The 11,199-nt window shown below is 36.3% G+C and overlaps 1 protein-coding gene across 1 annotated transcript; it reads right to left on the bottom strand.

Moving 5' to 3' along the window:
- Positions 1–4,519: 4,519 nt before the first annotated feature.
- LOC103454691 (myb family transcription factor PHL7-like) lies at positions 4,520–10,930 on the bottom strand. The gene is made up of 6 exons (XM_008394283.4): positions 10,435–10,930; positions 6,295–6,371; positions 6,165–6,207; positions 6,011–6,068; positions 5,770–5,839; positions 4,520–5,212 (listed from the first exon to the last, which is right to left on the bottom strand). Exons 1-6 carry the CDS (start codon positions 10,646–10,648, stop codon positions 4,802–4,804), a joined length of 873 nt encoding a protein of 290 aa, XP_008392505.1. The 5' UTR covers positions 10,649–10,930; the 3' UTR covers positions 4,520–4,801.
- Positions 10,931–11,199: the final 269 nt, after the last annotated feature.

Here is an 11,199-nt window from a genome sequence, read left to right as displayed (position 1 = left end):
TTTGCATTCGGTATCTCCTTAAGAACATGAATTACAGATGTGCTGCCAAAGATTTATCCAAGAAATATTAGGCCATCTCGAATGGAGAGGGTTGAGGGTCCAAAGCCAAAAAATGGTCTGATTTGTCAAAATACTCATCTCCAACTGATGATTGGACTATATTATGTGGAGCTCACCATGCCATTACTTGGCTGAAGGGCATCAGGCTAGTCAAATCCAACCTCCTTCTTAGCCCTCTTTTGATGCTCAACTCTTTAGTTGCAATAAGAGCATTCCCAGTGAGGGGCTCTATATGAGGCTGGAAAAGTGGTGGCATCTTTTGGGTTTTATAAAAGAATCTCTTTCAATGAGGGGTTATTTTTTTCAGGCTCTATATGGGGTTATATGTATTTATTTATATGGTAATTTGATTATGCGATATTATTTTTTTGTGTTAATATTTCTTAAGTTGATTTTTGAACGTGTTATCTTAGATTTTTTTTTTAAATTTTTTTTATGGACCTTTCACCAAATGAGGACATTTTAATTCCTTACCCATAGGCACAATGGAAAAACAAAGTGGAAGACACTTTGTATTCAGAAGAAAATTAAAGACTAATCTCTTAATCTAGGTGCAATCAGCATATCTATATAGATTCAGAAGTCAAATCACAGCCACAACAGAGAAATTGCAAAGAAAAATAATATGAAATCATAGCCACATAATGTTGAATACAAGTATCTAAAACTCTTCAACTTTTTAGTGTCATTTCAAATTGGTTTCAACATTTTTAAACATTCCAAATAAATACTCAACCAAATGAAATGTCATATCTGTTAAAATCCCATTTAAAAATTTGTTAAATGAACTATGGCTTCCTTTGTCCCCGAAATCAATAGAAGGCCATGAAAGCATAGCATCTGCCAACTAACGGTCAACAACACCCCCATCAGGCTAGCACCTCCAAACCCAAAGCAAAACCACTAAGTTTGTGCACCCTACAATTCAAGCTACCAACATCAAGAAGAAGGTCATAGAGGTTGCGGAAAATGGTATGCACTGCCATGATGTGGCTACCACCATCTTCATCGCCTATAAATAAGAATTGGAAGTGTTACGAGCCGAGAATCGGCAAATGAGGAAATTACATGAGTAGAAATAAGCTCCTTGAAATTGGGTCCATTTTCAATTTCATTCAATACCCGTCTGATCATTGGGTTCTATATAATATAATTTATGTTTGAAATTAGATTTTTAGGCAACTAATATTAATGTTGATCATGATATACCTAGTTGGTGGGTTTTGAATATAATCTATGATTGAAAAATTAACTAAGACTTAACGGATGTGATATTTTCAATAGATTGGGTACTTGTTTGAAATGTTCAATAGATTAGGTACTTAAATATATAAATGACTTATGTATCCTATTATGTAATGACAATTTGGATCTTATAAGGTTTAAAAAAAAAGAAAAAATCTCCAAATCACTTTTAACACATTATTTATTTTCTTAAACTCTCAAAACTCCGCTCACCCTCAATTGTAGAACAAAATCCTAACCAATGAAACTACAAACACGTTGATTGAGAAAAATTAATTTTGACGAATGGAACACGAAATCGACGTTTTGGAAGCTTCAAATGAGGTAAGACCTCATATATTTCATTGTTTTGTGATTGTATTTTTATTTTATTTATTTTGAGAACAAACATCGGTATTTATTTAGGCTTGATTATGCTTACCACTATACCTGCGTTACTTAAGCTATAAGCTTGTGTTATTTAAGCCTTTCTAATGTCCTGCAAATATTTATGGGTTATGATAACCTGCGTTATTTAAGCCTGCCTATAGCAGGTTTCATAGGAGGCCTTTCGTTTGCTAAAGCTGTGTTCTGTTTAGCATCTCCTGCTTTCTTTTCAGTTACATTTAACATGTATCTTGAAGCTCCTAGTTTTCATGCTTCTCTATAGTTTAGTTGTATCGAAGGATATTTTGTTTTTTGTTTTTTTTTTTGTTGCAAGTCTCCTTTTACCGCAGTGGTGAAAATATGTTGAGCCCTTGCATGACGGCATAGGTTCGAATTCCGTTGGTAGATAATCTAACATTTAATCTAACAAAATCTATCATATGACAAAAAAGAAAAGAAAAGAAAGGATATTATGTTTTGTCCACACGAGTTCAACTACATATTTGACATAGACCTTACATCATATTCTTTAAAATAGTGGTAGTTTTTTGTTCCCTTCTTTTGTCATCATTTTACGTTGAAATGTTCTTATCCTCAGTTGAGGGAGACTCCTCGATAGATCGCCATTACTTGACTTTGAAATGTTCTTTCTTGACTCTGGGATGACCATTACTTCAAAATTACAGAAATAACACTATTTGGATGTGAAGAATGTAGAGCGTGTAGAAAATGTAAGATGTATGTTGAGTTTGTGAAGTGTGAGGGTATTATAGGAAAATATGTGAGAGTGTATTAAGACAATTTTTAATTGAAAAAGTAAACATAAGATGCAAACATGGGATGCATGATGTGAAATTTAACTAGCACTCAAATTAAACCCTCTTATTGACAATTGTAATAAAGATGTAAGTAGGGATCGTTCTAGGCCGGGGATTAGGAGGTGATTGCTAATCTACTTAAATTGACTCAAAAACACTAAACTAGGCTTGAAAACACTTAACTAGACTCAAAGAACTCAAAACAAACTAAAAAGACTCAAAATAATACAAAACAATCAAATAGACTCAAACTAGACACTAGAGGGTGAATTGGACGAAAATTGATTTTAACTTGACTCAAAACACTTAAAAACACAAATTGGACAGATTCTAACTTAACATAGCAAAGTAAAGGGGATTGGGTTTTTGACGAATTTAAAGTAAAGACAAGTAAATTAAAAACTTAAGCAAATTTAGCACGAATTTGGGGGAAAATATGGGTGATTGGTTAGCTAGAGGATTCTTCTCCACACATGACACACTTGCATACAAATCGATTTCCAGTTGCTTTTCCAATAAACCATGAACCTCAACGCCCCAGATTAACCGTGAACAGTACTAATTAACCCTCAGATTTTCCTTAAGTCATTGAATTGGATGGACAACGCATCAGCAACCAAATTATTCTTCAATAGTTCCCTACATAATAACATAATAGAGATACAATAAAAAATCATTAAGCTTTGTCAAAATCATAAGCATTCACAAGGCATTCGTAAATATGACAGCATGATATTCTTGCCAGGAATTCACTTAACACGATTGTGACTAACAACCTTCACTACTTGTGAATATAAGTTTATAACTATTAGGTGGAATTCCCTTATATTCTAGCATCAAATCCTTGCATGCAAACTAATTGTGCACCCTTAATCAACAAACAAGAATAAGTTCTGAATCAAACAGTTAAGTAAATTGCATTCACGATTCATGAAATCACAACTGGAAGTAATCGATTCATATTGCTAATATGTTCATGGCTTTGAATTTCTCCCTAACTAAAACGAGTTTAGCTCCTCATGTTTGCAATTAAACAAAGACAATTAAATTTAAACATTGAAATAACGGATAGAATACACCTAGAAACGCTCCAACAATCCAACATCTTGAATGGCAAGCACAGCTCCAGGGGTCTCCTCTCCTATCTCCTCGCAAAGCTGCGGCACAATGGGATGAATGTGTATGAGGGATGTATGGGACGAATTTGTGATGGAAGGTGGGTAATTTCTGAATGCTGCGGCACTTTATATTTATAGGGAGAATGTAAGGCACGGCTAGGGTGAGTAGGATGAGAATTAGGACTCCAAATCATCAAGGAATAAGGACTATTCAATTTCAAATTCCAGGGAGCAAAAGGATTGTTCTTTGTAGCAGGAAATACGACTTCTAAAAGGCTAGGTGCGGCACATTCTTAGGATAAGTGATAGGGCTTCTAGAAACCTGATTTGTAGGTATCCTAATCTGAAAATAAGTCTCCATTGCAGCTGGAATTAAGGTAGGATAAGATTATGATAGGATAAGATAAGATAAGGTTAGTTTGGATAAGAGAAGATTGGATAACGTTTTGGATAAAATAAGGCAGTTTGGATAATGTCTCATTCTTTTGAGCTAATTCCTTATCTTCAATGTCTTGAATTAATTTCTTCAACTCTTTAGCACATTCCTAGCCTCTCTTGAACTTCAAATTCGTCCATCCATCTTGCTCTACTCATAAGCTATCCATTTGATGCCCAAAACTGCTTCAAAATGCTCCAAATTGCACTTTCTTGCCAACTTTGTCATTTGGACCTACAAACACACGAAAATAGCTTAAATTACTATAATAAATAGAAACTAACTATGAAAATGCAAGAAAACAAGCTAACTAAGTCGCATAAATATGCTCCTATCAATGCATTCAACAATTTGTGAGATGGTAATATTAACCTTTTGTTAAACAAGCGGGATATGGATTCTTAATCCAACCGAAAAAAAAAACCAAAGTACAAATCCAAGAGATAGTACCTAAAACGGCAATAGCAGCACGCACATTTTCAAAGTGAAATGCAACAATGTCTTCCTGAATATTTGCAAAAACATCATCTAAAACAATCACTCGCTTCAACGTCGATGAGAGAACTTAAACTAACAAAACAAAATTATGTTTTGGGGAGTTGGAGCTTACATGCTACTTATACACTACAGAGGAAAATTCATACATTGTATAATTACAAATCGGTCGCATGTATATTTATGCGGTATACATAACATGGTTTCTAATTAATTGCACAATGCTGCTTCATAAACGACTACCAACAATGGTGATTCCTTCCCTATTGTTTTGAACCACACAAGGCATCTAACTCCATGGGCGATTTCTGCTCAGCACCGCCATCTCTTTCTTTAAACTCTGTTTGCAAGCCAAATCCATATCCGCCATCACTTCCATACAAGTCTCGATCCCACTGACCCACAAATTCGTTCTTCTGGTCAGCTTTTAGAGGCAGATTAGATGTAGCGCAACTGTCAGGCAACCCGTCATCCACCCTTTGTTTCTTATGGGGAGATGAGGGTGTGGCAAATGCATCTCCCTTTGTCTCAAACTGAGCTGGCTTCTGCTTATCCTCAGCTGATGGTAACGCATCTGACGCTTTGAGTGCACCACCAAGCTTTTGCTGCTCCTCAATGATCTTCTGCAAGTATTTGCCCTGAGCTTCTATTCTCATTTGCAACTGTCTTTGAACCTGAATCGGTTTTTCAGACATTAGTAAAATTCTTAGTATAGCCCACACGTCTAGACACAGACCAGAACAATATGACAATAACCATAACAATACATTGCATACATGAGCAGCTTATTACAAGCTTTTGTCATACTTAACACTTGCACTTGACATGCGGTATTGAAAGTCAGGGACCAAATCTATCGATTTTTAAAACTCAGGGACCAAAATGAGGAGTTGGATCAATGTCAGGGGTCATTTGTAATAAAACCCCTTCTTTTGTGTAATCCACGTGTCACCATTTCATTGGATTTGTAGGTCCCACATACAAACACAATAGTTGACGGAAACTTAACGGAAGGACCAATTGATGTGCGGTAATGAATGTCAGAGACGACATTGATTGATTGCGAAAGTGAAGGACCAAAATGATGAGTTTGATCAATCTCAAGGACCATTTGCGATAGAAACCCTTGATTTATTATTCTAGGAATGTATGGTGAAGTGAGAAGATTTTGTAGGCCAGACTGCATCCCTCTTCTAGCAATGTAAGGTGAAGCGAGAAAAAGAGACTTTACCTCAAGCTGTTCATGAAGACGCTTCTGAACTTCCATCTGCATCCTCAATGCCTCATTAATTTGCACTCCGCTGAGCAATTCAAAGATTTTACGGCATGTTAGATGCAGAGTCATTAATATGCATGAGAGCGATGATTTTGCAAGTAAAGAAAATGATGATATTGGTCATTAAAGCTTAAGAGACAAAAAGTGTTCATAAACAGATGTATAACCAATATAAGGTAAAGGAAAAGGTACCCACGGAGAAGAATCTGAACAAGAGAGGCTGTCTCCAGAACCCTTCTTCTCGTCCTTAGAACCTAAACAGTACTCCATTCAAATTCATATTTTCATTAGGTACAAACAAGTTTTCTATTGCTGAAATAAAATATATGGATGTAGGGAGAAGCCTTTACCATCAGCTGGAGACTCTGGCAGGTACTTTGCAAGTCGATACTTCTATACAAAAGAATAAGTGCACTGTTAAAAATAAGAACATATAAATCTCCCTAAATATGTAATATAGTGTAGCAAGGAAACCCACACCTGTAAATGGCTTTTCACATGATAAATAGTTAGTCCGGGAACACCCATCACTCTCAGAACACCTTTAGGTGTTGCCCCTAAAGAAAATTGGAAAAAATGAACATATGTGAAGTATATTAATTAGGATATACGAATGCAATTAGAAACACTAGTTTGAGTGGGAGCGGAAATGGAAAAAAAAATTCACCAATCCCATTGTTGTGGGACTGATTTGTCCCTTGGACTGCAAGCCACAAATGAAGGATTGGACAATTTAATCCAGTCCTACATTTTTTCTTGAGCTTGGAAAGCATGATTAGCTACCACACGTAAATCAAAACACATCCTCTTCAATAAGAATTAAAAATTTAAAGACATTCGATCCTTAACCAGAATTATGAATATAAGATCAAGCACTCATTATTATTTAATGAATCAAAGAGCAAATAGATGAAATAAGTAAACCACAGCTGAGAAAAAAAAAATGCTGGGAGAGCATTTATTTTTTCAATTTTTTTTTTCGATTTATTAACTCAAAAGAGAGGTCGCACTTGGTGCGATGGTAAGTGTCTTCGCCCATGAGCGGTAGGTCTCGGGTTCGAGACTTGGGAGCAGCCTCTCCATAAATGGGGGTAAGGCCAGCCGACATTCACCTCTCCCAGACCCTGCGTAAAGCGGGAGCCTTGTGCACTGGGTACGACCTTTTTTTTATTAACTCAAAAGAAATGTACAAGTATTCGATAAAGAATCAAAAGTTGATTTAGAAAACACAGAATCATTACACTCAAGTCTATGAGAAATATTCAAATGACCAATATCAATCAAAATTCCTCAAAATAAATTAACTGAAGGCAACAGCCATCACACAATAAATCCCAGTGAATAGTTAAAACCTCCTAGCCCTAGAAATTCAAGACAGGGTTAATTATACAATTAACTACCCACACGAATGTGTACCTTACAGTAAAACATGATAATTAAATTTGTTGCTAGACTATAGATGGTTACCCGTAGTAAATAATACAGAAGATATGTGAAGATGAGAAAAACAAAGGAATTAATGGTTCAACACAACTTCCTTGGCTCTTCATCAAACAATAAAAAACACGGTTATGCCTGAGTGAGTTTACTGCCAGCAATTTAACAAAGTTCTAACTACAATTTAACAAAAAGTACATCACAATAGCAAAATATCCACAAAAAAACAGTACTACAATTTAACAAAGTTCTAACTACCACATAGTGAAAAATAAAAATACGCTGGAGAAAAATAATTTAATAACTCTCCAAAAATTCTGACTTTGATTCAACCTAGGATTTTAAAGTGGACAAGTAAATAGAGTCAGTTACAGTATTAACAAACAAAGAACAATGTGAATATTTCCTTTTATTTCATAAGAAACATAATTAAAAGGTGTTGTTATTGAAACTCCAAAAAATTCATTGTGCACTCCTCATAAGAGTATTTTTCTTACAAATTTTGGAGCGCCAATAATAGCACCCTAACAAAACATTAAACATAAAAAGGAAAATTAATGAAAAGGGCTTCAAAACTTTGAATGTAATATATAATATAATTCATTTATAACACCTATACATACATATATTATACTCATAATTCTTGCTGATGACAGTTACCATTCAATGGCAGTACGTATGAATATAAGTGCAATTAAAGGATATTATATGGAATGAAATTAAGGTGAATTAATAAACTAATTCAAGATGGTACATATAATATGAAAAGGTGATGATGATAATAATTATCAGAGTGAGAGTTTTAATATTTAGGGTTTGATGTATGTAATTTGTGTCCTTTTCATTAAATAAAGTTATTAGGGTGCTTTTAGTTTTAAAAAAAGTTTAGAGAAGCCTTTTTCATTGAAGCTTTCTGTCTTTTTCATTAAATAAAGTTATTATGGTGCTTTTGGTTAAGAAAATTATCATAGAAGCCCTTTTCATTAAAACTCCCAAAATAAAACTGTACAAAATTATTGAACGAGGAGTCCACTTTCGAAAGAAAACTAATCATGAATCCTGCTGTTTAAAAACTGACAAAACAATGTGAATTGCAAGACAAAGTTATAAACTCTGACTTTCCCTTTAAATAAAAACAATGAGGACCTTTCAAACTTGAAAACTATAATATTCCGCAAGCATCATTTAATTACTGAGTAACTGGTAATGACATTGACAGTTCTATCAGTTGGAACTTTGCGCCACCCAGTCTACCAAGCAACAGCACGATAGAAAGTTCAACATGAAAGTGGTAGCTGAGCAGCAGGAGTAACTGCTCAATAGTGGTTTTCTTCTTTCCTTATTAATCTTAAAAGGCATGGTCAAAGTGCTCACAGGAGCATATAGTTGAGCAAGACCTAAGGAGGAACAGTTTCAAGTATGGTTGCAGAATCCTCCGCAGGCCCAAACACAAGACAAAGCAGAAAAATTAAGTGGCCGAAACAAACCTTTACTAGAACCTCCAGATCACATGTCTTTGGACTTATACAAGAGAATATAAGTTGGGTAGTATTTGCAGTACCCTGACCTATGAGGGAGCCACTAGAGTACCAATATACAAGTAGGCATTGAGGGGACAAGTGGAGGTCATGATCATAAAAGACAATGCTCCCCAAACAAACGGCCAATCATTCACAACCGGTCGAATGACCGAAGTTGCCTAAACAGAAGGCTCTACCAATAGTGCAACTTCGTGCCCAGATTATAAAGATGATTTATGAGAAGTCCGACCTAGGTGAGAATCGTAAACTTAGAGAAGAACAAGATAATAAACGAAATCATTAAAAGAGTCAGTAGTGTGGACAGCCCTGCACTTTGTGATTGTAATGAGCAAAATAAACGTAATTTCTTTCAGTCAGAAATATTTAGAATGCATCCGGATCCTATGCTGTGACCATTGGTGGCCACAGTCATGATGCCAAAGGAAGAAAGTATCTTACTCAGCTCCAGCGAGAAGGAAGTGAATCGCTGGAATCCCACAGATTAGTCACTCTACTGCTTTCGGGTCCATAAGACAATAGCGGAGGTCACAACTGGTAGACTCCCTTTACTGCATAAAATTGATTAGGGAAGAGATTGGTTGCATCCAGTGCAAGGGTTCCTTCAACCTTGCACCAGATCATCATAAGTGGTTTCAGAGACCAAGAAAAACAAAAACCATTGTCATCAAAACGAGACCAACAATGAAAGAGGATGGCAACAATAGTCAGTACCAAACAGCCCATAATGTGCCGACTGTTCGAAACAAACAATAAGACGAGGACCCACCTAAATGGTTGTTCATATCTTAAAGGAAGTTGTGCGGCATGCGTAACTTCCGTGTTTTGCTATTGCAGTAAGGAGAATGTATAAAACAAAAACTTGAAAAGAACAACGATTTGAAATTGCTTTTAATTCCATTAGATTCTTCTCTTCCTCCATCCCTCCTCAACCCTCTGGGCTACCTCTTCCCCTCCTCAACCCCCTGGGCTACCTCTTCCCCTCCTCAACCCCCTGGGCTACCTCTTCCCCTCCTTTTCCCATACATTTCCCCCTATCTTTAACTAAAAACACAAGATATTAAAACCAGAAACATAGTGGCTATCAAAGAGGCCCAAAGCGGCCGAGTATGAACATGATTTGGATAAAAAAGGGCATGAATTCTTGTCATCGTATTAGAGGTTTAACAAATTTTCGAGGTTAAACTCCACAAAACAATTTGTCTATGATATTATATCTTTAGAAATCAACTACAAAGAAGGCAGAAATGAGAAAAAAAAAAAACAGGATAATTAAAAATTCTTCTAAAAAACTTAACCAAAACCAGTCGATCGATTAACGATTTATACGGATGATTACGACGTCCGAAAGGGATTTCTTCGATTAGTTCCCGAAGCATCTTGATTAGCTACATAACCTTTTATTCATAAATGAAGCCATATATCAAGCAAAATACAAGAAAAACCAGACCAAACTGAACCAATTGGCACAGAACTAAAAGAGTCACCAAACAGCACAATCCACTAAGGAAAAATTCGAGGAAACCGATTCAATTGAAGGACTGGTTCAATTTTAAGGAAGGCCATGTCAAAATTGCAATGGAAACAAAGGACATAAATATTAAAAAAACAGGAAATAAAACGTTACTGAAAAGAAAATACCCACTATCTGGTCCGCCAAGCTGAGAAATGGCATCGACGAAGCGGTCGTGGAGATCTGAAGTCCAGCGGAGCCGCTGCTTCCCGCTTCCCCCGCCAGAAGGCGTTGGACTTTTGGCGGAGGAACCGCCGCTGACAGCCCCGACGATCGCAAGCTCTTCGGAGCTCTGGGGTTTGTGCGGGACCAAGCTCGCCGTCGAGAACTTCTTGGCGTGATACATGTTCAAGACTCTGTCCAGTTACCAACACCCAATCGGGGAGAGAGAGGTGATCATAAGATTCTGCTGAGGGAGTTGAAATTGGAAGCTTATCTGTCTCTCATTGGACTTGGACTGGATTGGAGGCCTGCAATTTAGTCAAACGGCGCGTGTGGACGATGGATACACTACTAAGGTCGGGAGCCAGGACAAAAATATTTTCGTAATATTTGGCTCTGCCTTCTCAAACCCAAACCCTCTCACCCTTCCCTATCGGTGGTGGGGTTTCCCTCGTGAGAGATAATCAATCGTTTATTTTCAGCAAAAGTTATTTTAAAAGCATATCCAAAAATCATTAGCCATTTAGTTGTTTTTTTATTTTTATTTTTTTTATAATAAACGATATTATATACACTAAGGATATGTTTGTTGCGTCGGACTATTTCGGATTAAACTAGCTTCCGAGACTACGCTAGATTAACTTAGACTAAACTAAGCTGAACTGAATTAGTAAAACGTTTAGTGTAGTGACAGACTAAAAGAAGGATAATTAACTACTATAATATTAGACTAGC

Source organism: Malus domestica, chromosome 14 (genome assembly GCF_042453785.1).
Source record: "Malus domestica chromosome 14, GDT2T_hap1".
NCBI classification, from domain to species: Eukaryota; Viridiplantae; Streptophyta; class Magnoliopsida; order Rosales; family Rosaceae; genus Malus; species Malus domestica.
The sequence above is the reverse complement of the archived record's forward strand: the minus strand, read 5'-3'. Positions and strand labels throughout refer to the sequence as shown.

Excerpts from the sequence above, each read along its gene's own strand:
- LOC103454691 (XM_008394283.4), bottom strand. The coding sequence starts at position 10,648 with ATGTATCACGCCAAGAAGTTCTCGACGGCGAGCTTGGTCCCGCACAAA. Across the intron at positions 6,208-6,294 it reads ATGTGAAAAGCCATTTACAG|AAGTATCGACTTGCAAAGTA; the intron begins GTGTGGGTTTCC and ends TCTTTTGTATAG. Across the intron at positions 6,069-6,164 it reads GCCAGAGTCTCCAGCTGATG|GTTCTAAGGACGAGAAGAAG; the intron begins GTAAAGGCTTCT and ends AGTACTGTTTAG.